The sequence below is a fragment of the Physeter macrocephalus genome, chromosome 4 (genome assembly GCF_002837175.3).
Source record: "Physeter macrocephalus isolate SW-GA chromosome 4, ASM283717v5, whole genome shotgun sequence".
Classification (NCBI taxonomy): domain Eukaryota; kingdom Metazoa; phylum Chordata; class Mammalia; order Artiodactyla; family Physeteridae; genus Physeter; species Physeter macrocephalus.
In genome coordinates this window covers 29,376,452-29,400,128 of record NC_041217.1, presented here as the reverse complement: position 1 = coordinate 29,400,128, position 23,677 = coordinate 29,376,452, and the positions used below count along the sequence as shown (strand labels likewise).

Genomic DNA, 23,677 nt, shown 5'->3' with positions numbered 1-23,677 from the left:
AAGAATAGCTTCTACTCACAAAATCCATCTTATAGGCAAGCAGGATAATCACAGACAATGCTAAGGAAAAACCCTGCAACTTCCGGGTGTTTTTTTTTTTTTTCAACAAAAGTTATCTGTACAAAGTTATCAGTTGACAGAATTCAAATAATTAAAACACAGGGTAGTGCATTTATTTATTTATGAGCTCCAGCACTTCCTATTTGACAACCTGAAAACTGAAGATCTTAATATGAGCAATTATAATGAGAATAATGTAAAAAAAACTATATACTTTTAAAATACAGATTAAAATAAACACTTGCTTCTTTTATACTACAATTCAATAAAAATGGGCCCACTATGTTCTTAAAAAGCCACAGAAATACTCTTGTTAAGACACGAAGATGCCATTACCATGCACATGCAGTTGAATGTGCTGTTGTGTTTCTCCAGCTGCATTGGTAGCCACACATGTGTATCTGCCAGCATCTTCCATGAGGGCTTTGGCAATTTGTAGAACTCGACCAGAAGACTGTATCTAATTGGGATCAGAAAGTATGGCAGCATTTTGTACTTTATACGTGGACTTGAAAACATCTGCTGAATAGACAAACTCATTTAAATTTATAATATCTAGTTATTTTATGCCAGTATCTTAATTATCTTTTGACAGATTAGAGCCAGATCACTTCATCATGCACAATAGACTATTTTGATTGAAAAGCTTTTCTTAGTCATTGGAAAACACAAAACAGTGTTACCTAAGGCAAGCCTGCTGGTACAGTCATAAAACTCCACTGAATAAAAGACTTTAGCACTGCAACTATGAGGTATGTGATGAAAATTTAAGCTATTTGAAAGAAACATGGTTACATTTATGTAACACTTCAAAAATAGTTTTAAAACCATCTTTTTTGATTAAATGGTCACGGGGGCCAGAAAAACAATAAAAATTATAAAATATGAGTAATGGAAATGCAGATAAATTTCCTTGACTGGTTTTCCTTATTTCTCTCTTAAACGCATTGCAGCTAGCCTCTACCATTTTGGAACTGGTGATTCAGTGGTTATTTTTTGAAAATGATTATTCAGAGGTTACCAGTTAACTTCTAACCACAGCAGCCTAGGCAGTGAGCTCATACTCTCCTTCACCATCTACAGCATTTGGTGTTGTTGACTTCCTGCTCCTTCAGTCACTCTGCTCTCTGGGAGCTGAAGGTACAGCATTCCCTCAGTTCTCATTCTCTGACTTTCTTAGTAGATTACTTTATGGAATCTGCTTCCTCTTCCTGTCCCATAAACAGGAAACTTAGCTTTCTGATAGTTTTCATCCGAACCCATGGCTGTGATGAAGAATCCCACGCAGACTCCTAAATTTACAGCACTGGCCTCAACTTTTCTCCTGAGCTTCCAGCTATCTGCTGGACAGGTTAGCACATGAAATTGAACAATCCAAAACAAAGCTGTTTTCCTGTATTTCTAAACCAAATTCTCATTGTGTGTTTCCAATCTTGTTTAATGGCACCAGTCATCTGGGTTTCAGAGCCCACTTTGACTCTCTTAGTAATTATACCACTCTGTGTTTCTCAGATCCCCTGAGAAACATTCTCACAGCCACTGTGGGATTATAGTGGCTCCTTAATTTATATTCCAGTGTCTCCAACCTCCCGAACTGTTAATCTGCCTTGCATACTGTTGCCAGAATAATTTGTCTAAAATGCAAATTTGATCCTTTTACCAGTCCCCCTTCAAAGCTCATTCATGGCTCCCCACTTTGCCCAGAATGAAATCCGAACTCAGCAAAGCCTTCCAGGATTACCGCATTCTGACCCCATATGATCTTCTCTCCATACACTCCCACATAAACTCCCACGTAACTTATTCTTCATCCACACTGTACTAAACACGTTAAGAAGCACATTCATATACTTATATTCACTTCTAGACTTTCGCATACGGCCTTTGACTGCGGTAATTTCTTAAGATTATGAACTAGATCATTTATTTTCTATTTCTTCTTACTCTTTACTCTGCCCTTGGATTAACTCATCTACGGCCATGCGTTTCAAATATGATCTGTGTGCCAATATCCCCAGAACTATCTTTTGAGCTCCAAGACCATATATATTCCATGGTCTACCTGGCAACCCCACTAGTTTATTTCAAGGTCAACTCAACACCCAGAAGTCTAAAACTCAAATCACAGTTATACCCCCTCAAACTTATCTTCCTCCAAAGTCTCCTTTCTCACTGGATGGCATCACTATTTATGCACTTGTGTAGATTAGCTCCCTACTAATTTTTCTTGATATTCTCCACTCCCTCACCTTTCATCAACAATCTATAATCAAGCCCTAATGATTTAACCAATAAATAACTCTCAAATATATCCATGTATCCTCATCTCTATGGCCAGCATGTGAGTCCAAATTTCTCTCTTTTCTCTCCTAGACAAATGCAAATAAGTTCAATTGATTTCCACATACCTACTCTTGACTCCTTCAATTCATTCTCCAAACGGGCCTAGGTAACTACTGAAAATATAAGCCTGATCATGTCACTCTTCTCTTAAAACTGTTCAAAAATTTCACATTGTGAAATTCACAAAGTGAAAATAAAATCATTAACATTACTTAAATGTCTCCTACCTGTCCTCTGGTCTCCGCTAATACCATTTCTCTCTTGCTCTTGGTTCCCTAATCCAATGGCTTGCTTTCACGTTCTCAAGAGGTGTCATGCTCCCCTTTAAGTTGTTTGCCCATGCACATCTTCTCTGAAAGATTCTACTCACCTCTCTTCTATAAATTTGCCCACTTAACTCCATATGTTCTTCAGATCTCTGCTTAAAGACTTTCTCCATAAATTACCCTCCCTCACGCTGTTGGAGGAGGTCACTGAGAGGATGCGACCGCAGGGATGACCCTTGAGCTGGACTCAGGCATTTGGAGGCTCCTCATCCTCTCCCCATTTTTGGAATGTGCATTCCATCTTCTTTCCCAGTGCTAGAAACTGCCCAAGGACGCAGCCTTGAGATAGTAGTGTGATGTTGAGACCATCTGGACAGGATATATGACTGAACCCAGTTAAGACCTCTATATAAACTTTTAAGATTTGGTGGGCACGTGAGGAGATCTACTCATCTTGCGGTCATCCAAGACAAGCCTGGTAAGTAAGTTCCCTTGCTTATTAAACCTGCCCCCTACCAATCTGGAGTGCTGTGCCTCTTTCTTAGATCTCTCTCTGCTCTCTCTGAATAGGGGGCCAATTTCAGATGACACCCGGGAAGCTCCAGGGGTTGCAAACCAACACACGCTCAAAGGCTTTCCTCATTATCTTTTCTTATACCTCTCTATATTGTCTCCTAAAATTACTCATCACAGTTTGCAATTATACTTTTGTAAGACTGTATGATAAATGTCTCCCAGGTAAACAGTTGTTTACCTGCTCTGTGTTAGAAGGCTACCTAGTAAATCTTTTGTTAGCACAAATATGTGAGATTAGTTCCACTGAATTTGGAATAGGAATGATAAATGAACAGATATCCATCACTTCTGCCGGAAGAAGAACTTGGCACATCCCTTGTTACTGAAACCTACCTCAAGCAAAGCTCAAACCCATGTTACTCAATTAACTTGATCTTAGTAGCAAAATCTATTAATTATTTTAATTGTATCATGTAGATTACTCAGGCTTGCAATCTACCTATCTATTAATTCAACAAATATGTACTGAGATATAGTTATATGCCAGGGACTATACTCAATATGAAAGATACACAAGTGAACTTATTCATAGAGACTGAGTCTCTGCCATCATGATGTTTATAAACTAAACTATGTTTTTCAAGAAACCATTTCACTTAGGTTTATGTATCAATAGATATAACTCTACCTTAATCCTGGTCAATGGTGAATATACTGAGGATACTCTGACTTACTTAGTACTGATGAACTATTCATCCATAAGATACTAGTTTTTAAATAATTAAAACAGGCATAAATTGAAATAATAAAAGTACCAACCACTATGTTAAAATTAACATCACTGTTAAAGTTATTAGTCTTTAATTAATTCCATTTTTCAAATCAAAATATTAAGTTAAATTCTGAAAAACCCTAAGGAAAACACATATTGTTTTAGTACATTTCCTGCAAAATCTATCCAACAGGAAAATCTATAATTAAGAAAGGAGAATATGATAGCTCCATATATAGCTATCTCATCCTGGGCAAAATAATATTCATACTTACTTTGAGGTTTCCTTGGGCAGTGTTGACAGGTTGGCCATCTTTTAACCATGTAATGGATGGCTTTGGAATGCCATTGGCTATGCACTGCAAGGTGATGGGCTTATACCTTACTACAGCTCTCTCAGAAAGCCCTGAGGATTTGATTGTTGGAGGAACTAGATTTAAGAAAAAGAGAGGAGAAGAAAGGAAAGAAGGAAGAAAAAAGGAAGTGAGGGAAGGAACGAAAACTATAATCAGTGGAATCACACACTTAAAAGTCTGTGTCCAAGAACTTGAAACTTCAAAATTTAGAAAAGGGCAGAGGCCTATTTTAACAAACAGAGTAATTTCATTCCATGCATTTCACTTATAACTTTTAGCAATTTTAGAGATTACTTATTTCTTAACTATGGGTCTCTAGTTCTCCAGAGAATAAGTGAAATGTATTTACAGCAACTGCAATCCACATGTATGTTTGGTTTACAACCTCTTGGTGTGTTTTCCCAATCTACTATGACCTGCCCTTTCTCTAGAACTGCCTCATTAAATTGGGGTGGGTTTCCAGTACCCATATTTATACCACATGACTCTGTCCCCAGCAAGGCTGATTAAATCCAGGATAGTAACTTGATTTAAGCTGGGCCTGCCAGATTCCCTCCCTCAAGAATTGGAATTGAGACTGAGATACAGGATTAGCTGTATTCCAACAAAATGCAGGAAAAAAACCAGTCCGCCTGGGAAGAATGAATTTGGTGTTCATAGAAACCTCTGCTTGTGGCTTCCAAACACTCTCCAGTTTCTCATTCCAGTCCCTCCCTTCCCAAGGTCTGCTGTCAAGTGAGACACCTAATACCCTGGCAGAGGGTTGCTTCTGGCATGAGAGTAATGGTTCTAACCCTATTGTGCCAGTTCCATGAGTGCACTTATGTGCCCTGGATCCTGCATAACACCCTCAGCCTCCATTTCTGGAAATGACTTTATTCACACTCCTTCCAATTTTGGCTGAAACTTTGAACACTCGTATCCCCGCTTTATTTGAAATTTGCTGCCTGCCTCTTCTATCTTCTTTGATCTCATTCCTCAGACCCTCACATTCTATGCAGAATATACCTCTTACCGTTTAAATTCTGTCTCAGTTCACTCACATGATACCTCTTGGTTAAATCTTCTGTGTTAGTAAAGTGCCTGAAAATTTTCCAATATCTAATTCAAATTTGCATCCAAATTCTCACTCAAATTAGCACTACTTTCCGCAACTCAAGATTTATCCAGATTACTGAGCTAAGTTCTGAATTAGATACTGAAACAATGCATAAATGAATTTTCAGTGAAATGCTCCTTCTTCAGCATACCATGAACAGTCACTTCAAATTCCTTCTTGTGGTCTCCAGCAGTGTTTGTTGCTACACACCGATAAAGGCCCGTGTCTGACACCTGAGCCTGGGCAATAACCAGTTTGTGTCCATTTAGTAAGATCTTGAATCCATCCCTTTCATCAATTAGCTGGCCATCCTTCAGCCACCTATAGAAATAAGGCAAAAAGAAGTCTGGAGACATATTTTAAATAACTATGTTCCTAACTATATCTTAAATAACTATGTTTCTAAAGCGATCTATCTATCTCGGAGGAACTACATTTATTCATATATTTGACTTATATACTTATATATATGTATGTATATATGTATATATGATACATTTATATATATGTATTCTCAATTACGTACTTGCCTAATTTCCCATCTGCTCACTCTAATAAAATAAACTGTAAATAGGGAAAAGAAAAAGGAAACCCAGTTTAACAAAGAAGCTGGCATATTATTGGAACCCAAGAACTATGTGTACAGTTCTTCATTCTTCTATTAATGCTGGGCTACAGAAAGAGGCAAATGCCCCTACATATCACTCACTTCAAATGTTAAATAATATTAACCAACAAAACACACATAATCTTAAAACATCTGTAAAATAAAATCATAAAATCATATAGCATTATAATTTTTAATTTATTATGAATTATCACTTTCCATTTAGTTTTATAATCATGCGTGAACATATTTTAGCCCACAAGTTAGTTGAGTATCTGTTCCTTTGCATATCCCATAGCACTTTGGAAATGAAAGATAAGTATTCAAGACATACTTTGTGAATGAAGGAATGAGAAAAAAGTATTGGTAATCATATATTCATGCTAACTTCCACTATTCCTTAATATGTCTGGCATACTGTTTTAAATTCCGTTGTTCATTTAACATTTCAGTGCTTTAGGAAGATCTGACAGATACTGCTTAATAGTCTGTCTCTATGAACTGAAAATGTAATTTTTTTTTTTTTTTTTTTTTTTGTGGTACGTGGGCCTCTCCCTGCTGTGGCCTCTCCCGTTGCGGAGCACAGGCTCCGGGCGCACAAGCCCTCTCCCGTTGCGGAGCACAGGCTCCGGACGCACAAGCTCAGCGGCCATGGCTCACGGGCCCAGCCGCTCCGCGGCACGTGGGATCCTCCCAGACCGGGGCACGAACCAGCGTCCCCTGCATGAGCAGGTGGACTCTCAACCACTGCGCCACCAGGGAAGCCCCTGAAAATGTAATTTTTAAGAGCATATAATGAAGTCTTCTAATTGAGCAGATTTATGGGCCCTGTGAGTATCAAATAAAAGTTGCCTTGAATATAGAGTACGTCTTTTAAAAGAGGGATATATAAGTATAATTTTATAAATCACTTTTGAATGACACAGAACCTCTTTCAAGATAGCTCTAAAACACTCAAATAAAGAAGTGGGAGATATTTAGAAGACATACCAAAACGCTTACATGATAGTTGGTGGAGGAGAACCTGTCACTTGACAATCTAGTTCCAGTAAGTTATTAACCATCACAATGAAGTAAGACATTTCATCTCCTCCTTCTATAGCTGGTGGCACTAGAAAACAACAAGGATGTGACATACAAAGAAATGTTTACAAGAAAATATATAGCATCACTTTAAGCAATACTAAGTTGCACTTAGAAGGCTGATAAGTATCAGAGTCATTTGGTACATGAAGGAGACTTGAAATGTATTGTAAAATACCTTTTACAATACACATTTGCCAGGATCAATAAATATACATTCGACACACTGTGAATTTTTCTCAGTTAATCTAGCACTATGGGGCTGATGATGCCATCAAAATATAAAGTTGATTCAAATTTTATGTTGTTTATTTTCATAAGAATAAGATAGGGGAACCTCAAAAATTGGGCCTGCATTGAAAGCCTTCAATTTATAAAGAAATAGAGATGTAAGGTTACAAGATGACTTCCCAAGTCCCACAGACTAAGTTTCCTGTTGTTTAGCACAGTGCTCATGACAAGAGACCATGCTGTCACTCACTACAATCAGATATTGTCACAGATGTAAAAAGGCATCTACCTACTTACAAAGTGTACCTATCAGGGCAAGTGGAAGATTTATGTGGGTTTTTAGATCTTGGGACTCTGGTGATCAACTCACCACTCAGTAATGTGTAGTCCAGAGCTGATCACTAAACCTTCTCTAAGATTGTTTATTCCATGAACACAAAAGCATTTAATAAACTAGTCAGGTTTTGCTATGAATATGAGAATACAGGTGGCAGCATCCTCATTTACCTAAGACGTCAACTTCGTATTTGATTTCCTTTTCTCCTGCCACACTGGTAGCCACACATATATACTGTCCCCTATCGACTTCTAGGGCACCCGTGATTTCTAGTTTCTTCCCACCAGCTTCTATGCGGATGTTGTCACTCGCTTTCACGGGTACACCGTCTTTCAACCAGGTGAGAACTGGAGGAGGGTTGCCAGCAGCTTTACATTCCAGTGTCAATGAATGAGCAATAACCACTTGCTTACTGAGAGGCGCAGCCAAGTCACCTTCGATCATTGGAGGAACTAGGTAGAAAAAAGTAATATTTCAGGCAATTCTGTAAAATCCTAATGAAATAAAAGGGATTCTTTTCATTTTTAACTCACGTAGTTTGACTATAGAAACTACCTATATGTCCATCTCCCCCTAAGCTACTGAGGAAAGAATTTCTTGGTTCAGCTTATCTGCAATTAGTCTAAATATTGTAGAATATACTGTGTCTGGCTTAAAAAGGACAAATTGGAGAGAATGAGCTTAGTCCTAAGAACTACTTTACCTTCTCTGCAAAAATCAAATGGTCTAGATTCCCAAGTGCCATAGGCAGATGGTTGACTGAATGAATGGACCACTTCTTGCGAACCTTAGCTTTTAAAAATATTTTTCCAAATCATGAGACAAATTCTTCTAATTCCAATGTATGCATATCGAAGACAACCCAACCCAACAGGGATTTATTAGTGAACAAATTGCATGTTGCCATATTAGAAAGCATAGGCAGAAAAGTACATAATTAAAACATATATTTTCTTCCTTACCGTAGACATCCACATGGAATGATTTTTCAGCAGTCCCAGCAACATTGGTTACTTGACACTTATATGTTGCTGAATCAGAGACCTGTGCTCGAGGGATATGAAGAAATTGTCCTTTATCAATATAAAGTGCTTGTGAGCTGGGTATGATTGGTTGGCCGTCTTTATACCAAGTAATAGCAGGCATTGGAAGTCCCCGTGTTTCACATTCCAGTTTAATTATGCTGTTGATCAGTGCTGATATTTCTGTGGTGACATTCCCTCCTTTAATACTAGGTGGAACTACAAAGGATTTCAGAACAGAGACAAGTCTTCTAAGTTTTAGCATCTACATCAAAGTCTCAAATGCTATAGATATTTAAATAATGCATTAAAGTAAATATGAATTGAAGACAATTAGGAAGTCTGTGATTTACCTACTGATAATTAGTTGCCTGTTTTGTCAAAACAATCTTCATCACTGTCCTTTTGGGTTTCAGATTTCAGTAAAAGCAGAAAGTCAGTTTTCATTTCAGGGGTTCATTTAAGCCCAATAGATCATATTACAGTAACTAAGAAAGTCGTATTTAACAAACAAAGCAAAACAAAATAAATCCCACTTAAAGTAAATACAATAAGTTTGAAATGAGGCCAAGGGAGCAAAAATGTCAGATGAGGTACAACTGCATGCCCTTTCCCCAGGAAATACAAAAGGCCTAAGTGCTTTCAGATCCAGCTACTGGTAATAGCTGTGGAGTCTTTAACTTTTGCTTCTTCTTACTTTTTTTTTTTTTTTTTTGGAACCGCCACAGAGAGTTCATTCACTCAATTATACTCATCTAATTGGCTACATGTGTATCTTTCATAATTCAGTAACCACATGTCTGGCCTCTCACACCACATGAGGACTCTGCTGCTGGAAAAACAACACCACTGACTCAAGCCCTGCTACATACTCTGAACACAATCATTCCAGGATTGTGCTATCACTGCAATAACTTAAAATAAATTAAATGGCATGTGCCTGAGTTTGAGCGTCTTAATTTTTAAAAATAAACTTTTATTTTAGAAGAGAATTTTTTTTTATGTTTGCACTAGGGTTATGGGTTTTGGAAGCACGATCACAGAGTGCCATTCTCATCAATCATATCAAGGGTACACCCTATCAACATAGCTTATCACTGATGATGTTGACCTTGACCACCTGGTTGAGGTAGATTTTGCTAGGTTCCTCCACTGTAAAGTTACTCTCTTTTGCCCTTTTGAAAAGAATCACTCTTCCCAGCCCATATATATGCGGGGGAGAGCTATTCTACTTCCTTGAGAGGGGAATACCTACATAATTTATCTGGAATTCTTCTGTATGAGAGATTAGTCTCTCTTCCCCAATTTATTTATTTATATCAATATGCACTCATGGAGATTCATTTTATACTTTGGGTATAATCCAATACTACATTATTTATTTTATTGTTCAAATTGTTCCAGTTATGGCCTTTGGGAGCTATTCCAACTGGCCCTATGTCCCTTTGACATACTCACATCATATTATTTTAGTATTTTCTTACTTTCTGGCCCTACTACATGCTCCAGGCTCATCTTTATACTCCCTGCCCCAGCCTTAGAATTAACTATTTCTCCTAGAAGCTCTGGTTCTTTTTAGTGGAAAAGAATATTAGAAAACAGTATCTAGACCTGAGTGGAATTCCTTAATGTTTTCTGATAATTGTTCTTAGAACTAGTTCATAGTGACAAACATTAATATACATATTTTTTTCCTCATACATAAATGAAGGCAAGATCTACTATACAGGCATACTTCATTTTATTGTGCTTTGCCGACATTGTATTTTTTTACAAACTGAAGGTCTGTGGCAGGCCTGCACTGAGCAAGTCTATTGGCACTATTTTCCAACAGCATCGGCTCACTTCCTGTCTTTGTCACATTTTGGTATTTCTATCAGTATTTCAAACTTTTTCATTATTATTATATGTGTTGTGGAGATTTATGATCAGAGATTTTATTTTATTTTTTTTTAGTAATCATAATGGATTCTTTAATAAAAATATATCTTTTTTAACATCTTTATTGGAGTATAACTGCTTTACAATAGTGCGTTAGTTTCTGCTTTATAACAAAGTAAATCAGCTATACATATACATATATCCACATATATCTTCCCTCTTACGTCTCCCTCCTTCCCACCCTCCCTATCCCACACCTCTAGGTGGTCACAAAGTACCTAGCTGATCTCCCTGTGCTATGTGGCTGTTTCCCACTAGCTATCCACCCTACGTTTGGTAGTGTATATATGTCCATGCCACTCTCTCACTTTGTCTCAGCTTACCCTTCCCCCTGCCCATGTCCTCAAGTCCATTCTCTGGTAGGTCTGCGTCTTTATTCCCATCTTGCCCCTAGGTTCTTCATCACCTTTTTTTTTTTTTTAGATTCCAATTGGCTGTTTCCCACTAGCTATCCACCCTACGTTTGGTAGTGTATATATGTCCATGCCACTCTCTCACTTTGTCTCAGCTTACCCTTCCCCCTGCCCATGTCCTCAAGTCCATTCTCTGGTAGGTCTGCGTCTTTATTCCCATCTTGCCCCTAGGTTCTTCATCACCTTTTTTTTTTTTTAGATTCCATATGTGTTAGCATACAGTATTTGTTTATCTCTTTCTGACTTACTTCACTCTGTATGACAGACTCTAGGGTCCATCCACCTCACTGCAAATAACTCAATTTCGTTTCTTTTTATGGCTGAGTAATATTCCATTGTATATATGTGCCACATCTTATGTATCCATTCATCTGTTGATGGGCTCTTAGGTGCTTCCATGTTCTGGCTATTGTAAATAGAGCTGCAATGAACATTGTGGTACATGACACTTTTTGAATTATGGTTTTCTCAGGATACATGCCCAGTAGTGGGATTGCTGGGTCGTATGGTAGTTCTATTCCTACTACATGCTCCAGGCTCATCTTTATACTCCCTGCCCCAGCCTTAGAATTAACTATTTCTCCTAGAAGCTCTGGTTCTTTTTAGTGGAAAAGAATATTAGAAAACAGTATCTAGACCTGAGTGGAATTCCTTAATGTTTTCTGATAATTGTTCTTAGAACTAGTTCATAGTGACAAACATTAATATACATATTTTTTTCCTCATACATAAATGAAGGCAAGATCTACTATACAGGCATACTTCATTTTATTGTGCTTTGCCGACATTGTATTTTTTTACAAACTGAAGGTCTGTGGCAGGCCTGCACTGAGCAAGTCTATTGGCACTATTTTCCAACAGCATCGGCTCACTTCCTGTCTTTGTCACATTTTGGTATTTCTATCAGTATTTCAAACTTTTTCATTATTATTATATGTGTTGTGGAGATTTATGATCAGAGATTTTATTTTTTTTTTAGTAATCATAATGGATTCTTTAATAAAAATATCTTTTTTAACATCTTTATTGGAGTATAATTGCTTTACAATAGTGCGTTAGTTTCTGCTTTATAACAAAGTAAATCAGCTATTTGTATACATATATCCCCATATCCCCTCCCTCCGGCGTCTCACTCCCACCCTCCCTATCGCACCCCTCTAGGTGGTCACAAAGCACCGAGCTGATCTCCCTGTCCTATACGCAGCTGCTTCCCACTAGCTATCTATTTCACCTTTGGTAATGTATATATGTCCATGCCACTCTCTCACTTCATCCCAGCTTACCCTTCCCCCTCCTTGTGTCCTCAAGTCTGTTCTCTACATCTGCGTCTTTATTCCTCTGCAGCGACTCCTGCTAGGGGTGGATACTTCCTTTTATGCTCAGGGGAAATCCCCTAGTTTGAATATGATTTGAGTTTGATCATGTGAAACCATCAGAACTTCCCATCAGAGATAAATGAGGAGATTCTGGCCTTTCTTAGTATGCACAATGAACACGGGTGTCCTGGCTGTACTTGCCAACCCTCCTATTTTACCCACCTACCTCCCTGTGAGTACCTTTGACCAACCCTGAGCTCAGACTCGGATTGCTGGGTCGTATGGTAGTTCTATTTTTAGTTTTTTAAGGAACCTCCATACTGTTCTCCATAGTGGCTGTATCAATTTACATTCCCACCAACAGTGCAAGAGGGTTCTCCCTTTTCTCCACACCCTCTCCAGCATTTGTTTCTAGATTTTTTGATGATGGCCATTCTGACTGGTGTGAGATGATATCTCATTGTAGTTTTGATCTGCATTTCTCTAAAGATCAGTGATGTTGAGCATTCTTTCATGTGTTTGTTGGCAACCTGTATATCTGATCAGAGATTTTAATGTTACTACTATGACTTGCTAAAGGCTCAGATGATGGTTACTATTTTTTAGCGATAAAGTATTTTTAAATTAAGGTGTGTACTTTTTTTAGACATAATGCTTTCGTACATTTAATAGACTATAGTATAGTGTAAACATAACTTTTATTTGCACTGGGAACCCCCCCAAAATTTGTGTGACTCGCTTTATTGCAATATTTGCTTTATTGTGGTGGTCTGGAACAGAACCTGCAATATCTCAGAGGTATGCCTGTATTGTGAGGTAAATTTGATGGTGGAATAATTTTTCTATAAGGTGGTTTACTATATAAATCAGGGCAGCCAATTATGGTCCACAGGCCAGGCATCAAGATGTTGAACCAAGCACAGTTTTTGCATTTTTAAATGACTGGAAAAAATCAAAATAATGATAATATTTTGTGACATGTAAAAATTACATGAAATTCAAACTTCAGCACCTATTAAGTTTTATTGGAATATGGTCATGCTCATTTGTTTATGTACTGTCTATGGCTACTTTCACTTCTACAACGGCAGAGTTAAACTGTTGCAATAAATACCAAATGTGGTGTTCTCATTGCTTCTCACTGTTGCTCAGCTCACCATAAATTTCAGTGACACAATTATAAGCCAACAGCATTTCAAGTGCCAAAAATATCACCATACTGTGATATTTTACTTTACTTTTATTACCAGTGCATACTCCCCATGTCAAAACACACAAAAAAAAGAAAAGTAAGCTTTAAAACGTAACATTTTTAAAGCACAGAACAGTGTGGATTCTTTTGTTATTAAGTTCAATGGCAAAGCACTGAGTTTATTTTTTAATAACACTATAGCTGTTTTGAAAAAATACAGTGTACACTAACTCTATTAGCCTAAGCACTCATCACAATATATCCCATTCAAAGAAAAACAACTGATAAATTAATATAAAGTGGAATGTCTCATTAGGCAGAACTTCTTCACAAAGATAAAAAGTCAAAATGAGGCTACCATCTAAGTTTCTGAGTGGCTCATTTGTTAGCCAAGGAAGGGGAGCCATTTACCAACAGTGATTGAATTAAATCAAGAATGATTGCATTAGCAAACAATTATGCCTAAACTAATCAATTTGTTTAAGATGATCAGCCTTTCCATAAGAAAAACTGCTTGAAAAGTTGAGAAAACTGACAATATCAACAGTCATTTTTTTTTAAAGGCAACTTTTCTGAACAGTATTCTTGGCTCTTACAAATTGACAGATGTTACTGATACTGCTTAGCTGTCTTTTATTTGAGGAGTCAATGCCACGTTGAAGAAACTGAAGAATTAGTCTCTAAGAATAGTCTGCATGGAGCAACTACACACAAAAATATTTTCAAAGAAGTTGAAAAAGCACTAATTTATTACAACCTGAAGTGGAATCTGCTAAGATGTGCTACAACTGATGGTGATAGAAATATGTGTGGGGCAGAAAAAGGTTTAGAGAAGTTTACAAATTTTACATTTTAAATTTATTAAAATATAAAATTCTAAAAGTCTATCGTTATTCCTTGTACTATTAATCAGCACTTGTGTAAAGTATTCATGTGTTATTGAAACAGAACTGTCCATGGGGCATTTTACTTGCTCTTATGGACTTAAACATCATCAGTTCCATGAATTTTTGTCAGAAGTAGAAGGTGAATATAATGACTTGTTCTACCTTATAGCAGCTTAATGTCTTAATGGTGGTAAAGTTACATTTTAATTTTTGGAGCTTAGGACTGAGACTGAATTTTTTCTGAATGAGAATTGTCCTCAAACACTATTATTGAGTACTGAATGATTTTGGAATTTAGTTTTGCCATAAACTTGACAATGTTTCTTAATAAATTCAACCGAAACTTACCAGATAAAATCAGCACTTGAATGCAAAATCTATACTGTTAGTAGTCATTCTGTTGTTTGAATCACAAGTAATGTTAAGCTCCTCTACACATTTTCCATGCTGTCAAACAAAACTCAGATCTCAATTCCCCTACAAATTTGCAGTGAATACATTTTCTAAGCTCAACTTGCAGTTTCAACAATGTTTGTCAAACTTTGATGCAAATGCAAATGAAATTTCCACGTTTTAAGTTCTTTTATCTCTGAAAATGAGAGCCTTCCATCTAACCTTCAATTGGAATTGATTAATTGGGAGTAGAATGGCAGGCCAAAAGTCAAATATCAAGAGAACATAACAGAATTCTGCAAATGCCTTTCAAGTAATGAATATGATCAATTACAATCTTATGTTTGTGAAATGATATTAGCATTTGACAGTATCTACAGTATCTGCATGAAAAGACATTTTCAAAAATGAAATACATAAAATCTCATTACAGACCAGTATTAACAGATGAACATCTGCATTTAATTTTGGTGACAGGAATCATTAACTTTGAACACTAAGTAAAATGTTATCCCTCCAAAAGAAATCCATTCGCATTAGTAGACTTGTATTACAACAAATTTTACAATTTTTAAAATTACCAGAAAAATAGAATATCATGAATAAACTATTTGTAGACATTTCTTTCTATTTTGTTATGTAAGTACCTAATGTCCTTGATTTTGCCTCACAGTCCGCAAAGCCTACAATATTTACCAACTTGCCCTTTATAAAAAAGGTTTGTCAAGTCCTGCTATAGATAATTAATTAATATCAATTCAAGCCACCGTTTTGAAATCTTAAGAAAGAACATTTTACTCAGACTTTAAATTTTAATTTTGATTTGAGCCTATTGATGGAATCTGGAAACATATATCAAATTTTTGGCTGAAATTGTCTAAATAAACTGGCTAGCCTAATTAGTTGGATGATACATTAATGAAGTCAAGAACAGACGGGAGGGCTTCCCTGGTGGCGCAGTGGTTGAGAGTCTGCCTGCCGATGCACGGGACACGGGTTCGTGCCCCGGTCCGGGAAGATCCCACATGCCGCGGAGCGGCTTGGGCCCGTGAGCCATGGCCTCTGAGCCTGTGCTCCTCAACGGGCGAGGCCACAACAGTGAGAGGCCCACGTACCACAAAAAAAAAAAAAAAAAAAAAAAGGACAGATGGGAACTCTACCTAATGCACTGTGGTAACCTAAATGGGAAGGAAGTCCAGAAGGGAGGGGATATCTGCATATGTATGGCTGATTCATTTTGTTGTGCAGTGGAGGTTAACACAACATTGTAAAACAACCATACTCCAATAAAAACTAATAAAAATAAACAAATTAAATTAAATTTAAAAAATGAAGTCAAGAACATAGGTTCAAACAACCCCTTACCCTCCATGAATGCTTTACAAAGGAATATCACTTGTATTGAAAAGAGTTCATTTTAAAAGTTTGTATTTATGAAATTGAGGAAAAAATTACTCAAAGAACATTTCCAGCTGAAAGCAGAACAACAAACCATCTACTGTTTAAATCTGCCAGATAAATATTTCTTCCTGTTTCAATTTAATTCATATATACTTTTCTGAGACCTGTACTTCTGTTTGAGGAAGGGTGTTACAGGTAAATGTTATGAACCCACTGCACATTAAAATGTACCATGTATATACACTCAAAGACTTTTACACCATTTGGGGAAACTCTCAGACCTCTGAAACTTATGCACGGACTGCAGGTTAAAAATCTTTGCCTCAGAACTACTAGCTATGAATCTGCACATTCTCCCCATAGGTTATTAAAAGCTCTTTTATTTCCTTTTTGTTCACATTCATTTCCCCGCCCCCCATTTCCCCTCCATCTCTTTTATTTTTCATCATATTTTATCTCCATTTCTTCCCTAATTCAGGCAAAATGTGCATTTCTGCCTTTCAGATGCATCGGATCCACCTGCTTTTTCCTCATGTTAGTATGTAAATAAAGAAAATGAATGAATCAACTGCAGTATGAACCACATTCTCAACCTGAAATCTGTATAAATATTTCTCACAGTTAGCCCAAGTATGGCATCTGTTTCATTTATTCTTAGGAATAAAAGCATTTTCACAAGTGAAATAAAATAAGCTTAAGATTACCCACTCAGAGGTGCAGACAAGCTTGCTAGAGAGGAAGTGGTATTATTTCCAGAATTACTGAATACTTAAAACTTCACAATGTTACAGTGCCTTTCATCTCAGACAATCTTAGAAGGTTTAATCATTTTAATCATCTATTCTCGGTGCCTTAGGGCATCATACCAAATGAACAAGAAAATCTGAAATGAAAGAACTCAACTCCTATGGAAATAGGAGTCTTATTGAATCACCAGAATGTATTCATCACATTCTTTGGCAACAATACAACAATGTAGAGAAAACTATTCAACAGCTTAGGGGAAATATTGCACCTATTGTTTAAAAGGTTGGTTCTGGTAGGAGGCCAATGGTAGCAATAACACTTTTGTTTAACTTGGATGCCTGTACAGCTAATCTTTCAGTAACATTACTGTTTTTAGGAGGACATGTCTGTTCATGACTGATTTCTTCCACAGGCTTCTATTTGTAGAGAGAAATGATTTAAAAGCCTGCATTAAATAAAATTTCTTTGATTCAAGAAAGCTATTTGAACTTTATATAAAGACAACTAACATTAAAAAAGGGAAATTTGCATTTCAGTGAAGTTATACAGAAATCAAGCCAGATTCTACATATATTTCAAGTTGCAAGACAATACAATCACTAAGTAGATAATAATAAATGAATAATATTCATTGAACTTTTACTGTAAGCTAGGCAATATAAAGTATCTAGCAATTGATCCTCACAATAATATTATTAAATAGGTACTATTATTATCCCCATTTTATAGATGAGAAAACCGAAGCTCAGAGGGGTCAGGCAATTTGTCCAAAGTTGCAAAGTTAGTAAGTGGCAGAAGTTGGGTCTGCACCCAAGTCCACTTACCTCAGAAGCCCAAGTTCCCTTTTTTTTTTTTTTAATTTTTATTGGGGTATAGTTGATTTACAATGTTGTATTAGTTTCAGGTGTACAGCAAAGTGAATCTGTTATACATATACATATATCCACTCTTTCTGGTTTTTTTTTTTTTTTTTTTTTTAGATTCTTTTCCCATATAGGCCATTACAGAGTACTGAGTAGAGTTCCCTGTGCTATACAGCAAGGTCTTATTAGTTATCTATTTTATACATACATACAGCGTGTATGTGTCAGTCCCGGTCTCCCAATTTATCCCCCTGCCACCTCCCCACCTAACCTCTCGTAACCATAAGTTTGTTTTCTACATCCGTGACTCAAACCATCACCGTCCAACAAAATTATAATTAAGACCACATATATAATTTAAAATTTTCTATTCGCCACGTTAAAAAGAAAATAATACATTTTACTTAGTCCAATATATCTAAAATATCATCATTTCAGATGTAATCAATGTAAAATTATTACTTAGGTATCTTACATTATATTTTCGTATTAAGTCTTTGATATCTGGTGTGTATTTTATACTTACAGCTTGTCTCAATTTGGACTAGCCACATTTCCAATGCTCAACAGTCACGTGTGGTTGGTGCCTACCATACTGAACAGTGTATCACTAGACAATTCATTCACTGAGCAAGTATTTCTTTTTTTTTTTAACATCTTTATTGGAGTATAATTGCTTTACAATGGTGTGTTAGTTTCTGCTTTTGAGCAAGTATTTCTTGAGAGCTACTGTGTATCAGACATTAAAATAGAGAACATGCAAAACAAGGCCCTGCTTTTATGAAGTTTAGCTTCCTTTGAGAGAAATAGCAAATAAGTAAATAAACCCATAAGTAAGCAATTAAACTATCAGACAGTGATCCGTGCTATAAAGAAAACTAGGACAATGTAATAGAGAGTGATGATGTGATTGGTTTGGTTTGGGAAGATACTACAAGGAAGTGACATTCCTGAGGTATCTAAACTTTCTTTGAGTGTCAAACGCTATACAAAGCAGAAGACAGTGCAGAAAGTAGAGCCACAATAAGCATGACTGGCCTAATGAGCCCTATTCCTTTCTATCATGCAATTCTTTGTGCCTGCAACATAATGTTCAAGTGCCTTCCTATGGCTCCTGGCATAAAAAATAAATGACTTTGGCAGTCTCCTTCCTCAGGGGATATTGAGAATTTTAGTGAAATGAGGGCTACATACCTCTGATGGGGACTTAACTGAGAGAAAATAGCAGCACAGCCTAAAACATTTAAAATATTACCATGTGGTCTGAATAAAGGCCAAGATGCAATGAAAATAGAATAATTGAGTTGTTCTCATACCATCATCTCCATTCTATTTCATGCATCTCTACTCTTTTTAGAGCTTTTTAAAAACCCCTTTAGGGATATAGACATTTGATTTATGTTACACTAACAAATCAGGGAATACTTGACCTCTTAAGTGAGGTCATATGAAAATCACTAGACCCCATGAAGAAATCCATACTTAATGATAAAATACATTAAAATTGGATGCAATGTTCTAGCCTAAAACACATGAAAATAGGCTTTTTCTTTTAAAGTAAGTAGCATTCCAAATTACTTAGTATTGAATCAAAGAGCAGTTAACAGTAGAGCAAACCCTGATTTTCAATGTATAATGAGAACTGATAATAACAGTAAAAAGCATAAGAACGTCACACTTACTATAGATAGTCAGTTTTATATCCTTGGCTTGTTTGCCAGCTGCATTAGACACAGTACACTGGTAGCGTCCCTTGTCACTTCTTCGTGCATTCTTTAAATGTAAAATTTGTCCTTTGTCTAGAAGTTCAATATTAGGGTCTCCCAAAAATAAAGGCCTGGAAAAAGTAAAATTTTATTCCATGGGCCCATTTTTGTTATCCTAAATGTTTTCTCTTTTATTAATCACAACAAACATCATTAAATCATGAGTTTAAAAATATGAATCAAAGTTGAATTTTTTAGTATGAATCTAAAAAAAATACAATGATATGATTAAGTACTTCTCTTCAGAAGAACAGAAATATTAAACCACTTTACTAATGAAAGTAATTATCACTTTAAGACAAAACTTCACTTAAACTTAAAATGAATGAATAATATTAAATTATTAAATTGAACTTCATTTCAAACTTAAATTGTTGAATAATATTAATACAAAACTTTCATTCATCCCCCCCCTTTTTTTTTTGGTTTACAAAGCCAAAATTTCTACCATCATTCAGAAAAGAAAAACTAAGTGTACAGGAGCTTCAAGTTAAGCAATATTATTTGTAAACTAATATTATAACACCTGGAAAAATATTTACAATAGAATGAATGGTTATTACTTACTAAAGACAATGATTATGCCAATTTTCCTAAAAAGTAGATATTGTAATAAATATGAATGCTTTTATAATCATAAATACTGAAAGATATTTACCCCAAAGGCAGCTCAGATATATTTGTCAAGGAAGTCTTCTACTATACGGAGTCATTTACTAACTACTATAAAATGCTTACTTTATGTTTGGCAGCAGCTTTATTTAATACTTAAAACATCATGGTAATTAAAGTCTATGATATCCTAAGAGTCATGCCTTTAAAATCCATTGATCTTCTTTCAGGAAGACCCATAGCCAGTTTTTAAAAAGCTGCAGTGAACTAGCCCCATGATAAATAGATGCACTGCTATATTAATAAGCCACCAATCAGACTACAAGATTAAATGGAAACACATTTAATTTTCTGTGGTAGCATCCCATACTATTCCTTGGTATGACTCTTTTGAGTTCTCTAAAGCTAAGAGAATAAAGTACCTTACTTTAATGCATTTTAACTGTTTAAAGAAGTGGAATACTTGATAATGCTACTTAAATTGAAGTAACTTTAAAACTTTCACTGATTGTTTATTATGCAAGTAACACAAAAATTGAAACAAACAAAAAAAATTATAATAAGAAAAAGTCTCCTTGTTTTATTACCCCTAATGTGAGTCTTTTCTCTAGACTTCTTACGATTGTCAGTTTAGTTTGTATTCTTCCACATGTTTTTCTAAACATTTTTCATCCATAAATGTATTGCTAGAGGAATCTAAAGTTGTTATACATAAATAGTATTGTATTATTGTTCTACTTTTCACTTGACAATAGCTATGGAAATAGTTTTGGTACATATAGCCTGATCTTACTCTTTTTAATTGCTGTCCAGCGTTTCATAATAAGACAATGCCATACGTCATCTATCCTCTCTCCCAATGTCAAGCTTTAAGCAGTTTTCACTTTTCTGCTTTCACAGTGTTTCAGGGAGTATTCAAGGAGTCAAGCCTTCCTGCAGAACAGATGACTGGCTTCCCTGTCCTAGACACCAGAAGTGTAATTGCTACATTATAGCATATGAGCATTTAAATTTTAATAGATATCAACAAATTGCCTTTCAGAGTACTAATTTACATTGTCCCATCAGAGTCCTATATCCTGATTTCCCATACTGTAAGCCAACACTTGATATTTTTCAAACCTCTACTTTTTCTTGCCAAATGAATCTATGAAAAACAAAATCATATTATTTTGCTTACCTTCTCCAAATTAGTGAAGGTAAGCATCTTTTAATCTATTTATTGCTTAACTATATAACTTTTTAATTGTCTGTTTATACCCTCCACACATTTTTCTACGTTGTTTGTCTTTCTTATTGACATAAAAAAAGTTTTTACACAATCCTTTACTTTATACACTGCAAACCTTTACTCTTTGCTATTTAGGTCTTAGACAGCTGCTTTCAGAAATTATAATAAAATACAAGGGCTAAGAGAAACATCTAATTGCTCTTTTGTGGTTGTTCCTTTTTGACCATATATTAAACTAGCTTAAGTATTCATCTTGCTGTCATAAGCAAGTTTTCCTTTTTAATAATTCAAACAATTCCATGTAAAGACAAGATTATCTCTGTACTTGGATCATGCATTTTTCATTTTTCATTCTTAGCCCTTAGTGTATATTTAGTGTATAATAAATGTGAATTCCTCTGTGTCTCTAAAATAAATTCCCAGCATTTATAAAGTCTTACAATTCATAAATTCATAAATTTGAGACCATTTTTGAAGAATATTGTTTTTCCTTCATGTTCATTTAATAATACTCTATGTGGTAAGATAATTAAGAGGGGGAAAATCCACATCTATTTCCAAACAATTGGATCCTTGTAACAAATACAGAGGAAGTACTCACTTGCCATCTTTGAACCAGTGAATAATGGGAACGGGAGTGCCTTTGACTTGGCATTCAAGGGTGGTATCCTGGTTGAGGACAACTGAGACTTCACTTGGGGAGCTGGTACCTATTATGGTGGGTGGGACTTGAACAAAGACATTTTATCATGAAAATCTATGACTTAGCAAAAAGAGTGGGGAGTGAGAGAAGATAATGATTTCTATAATATTTCAACAAGATCTTAATGTTAAAAGTAAAATATCATACAATAATCCCTTTCATATCACATCTGTGGACCCAAATGTCAAATTTAAACACAGGAACACGTTCATGAAAGATTTGATAGCAAGACAATTACTTGGAAGAATTATAGTAGTAAAGAACTCATTTTGAGGAGTATTAAATCAATGTTACAAAAGGAGTTTAGAATATAAATAAGCAGTGAAGCTCATATAATGAAATTTACTACTGCTATACGTTTTAGATAATGAATGACATAGTCAATGACAATCTTATAATGTTTAAATTCTACCATAGTGCTGTTTGAAATATATTACCCTTGTCTCTTTTAAAGGGCTCCTATGCTAAAATTGTAAGTGAGATATAATGTGAAAAGATTGTACTAGTTTTTATTCTCAGAATTATAAAGCATATTAAAGAGCTCCCATAAACTTCCCTGGTCTTTGAATCTTCCCCCTTTATATCACATTACGGTGTATGATCTTAATCTTCAGAGCAATAATCAGCCACTAAAGGGTTTCAATAAGGGAGGGCTGTGATCAAATTTGTTTTAAGACCACACTGGCTTCTGAAGGAAGATCAGATTCCAGTGGCAAATAATGGATGAAGGGGAGTAGTTAGGAGGCTATTACATTAATTCAGCTTATAAATTATAATTAACATGGAATTAAGAAGCAGATTTAACAGGATGTAGACAGATTTACAGAGTCAGGGAGAGGGAGGTAGGAAGAATGAGTACCAGGTTGTGGCAGAAGCAAGTGGATGGCTGGAGGTGCTGGTCACTATGATGGGGGTCACTGAAGGTGACCAGAACAGGCATTTACTGAGACCTTTCTGTTTTCTATGCCACTGAGATATTCAAGCCAAGATATTGTAGAGGAGATCAGATATATCACCTGAGAGCTCAGGGAAGAAGTCCGAGTTGGAGATAAAAATGTGCGAATCATCAGTCAAAGTCATGAGAGTAAATGAGTGCCAAGAGAAATAATGCCAATGAGACTAATGAGAGAAAAGATCACTTGCTTTTATAACCTATTCTTAAATACAATAATGGTAATTTTAGCAGAGGAAATTCAAAGTACTTCAGGCTTTGAGAAGACTTATCAGAGAGAGAACTTTTATGTTTTAGCAGTTTATGAATGGTAGTTCTAATGCAGCATCATTCCCAGACCTCACTTCCACTCCAGACTTACAAATCATATGCCCTTTCGATGAGCAAAACATTGAAAGGGAAGGAAGTCATTTTATCACAAAGTAAACTTTAATCAGCAAATATAATTTCACAAACTAAACTTATAAAAATTTTATGATTATGATTAAAACATTTTAAACATTTTTTTTTTTTTTTTTTTTTTTTTTTTTTGTGGTATGCGGGCCTCCCTCTGCTGTGGCCTCTCCCG

At 35.8% G+C, this 23,677-nt stretch overlaps 1 protein-coding gene across 1 annotated transcript in view; it reads right to left on the bottom strand.

Moving 5' to 3' along the window:
* The window catches only part of HMCN1 (hemicentin 1), a 554,195-nt gene that overhangs the window by 223,813 nt on the left and 306,705 nt on the right, over positions 1-23,677 (bottom strand). Inside the window, exons 29-36 of the mRNA XM_024133815.3 lie at positions 22,056-22,182; positions 19,528-19,682; positions 8,633-8,911; positions 7,841-8,122; positions 7,022-7,130; positions 5,564-5,733; positions 4,233-4,387; positions 397-520 (exon numbers count right to left, since the gene is read on the bottom strand). Of these exons, the coding sequence (XP_023989583.1) occupies positions 397-520; positions 4,233-4,387; positions 5,564-5,733; positions 7,022-7,130; positions 7,841-8,122; positions 8,633-8,911; positions 19,528-19,682; positions 22,056-22,182 (1,401 nt within the window). The remainder of the gene's footprint in view (positions 1-396; positions 521-4,232; positions 4,388-5,563; positions 5,734-7,021; positions 7,131-7,840; positions 8,123-8,632; positions 8,912-19,527; positions 19,683-22,055; positions 22,183-23,677) is intronic.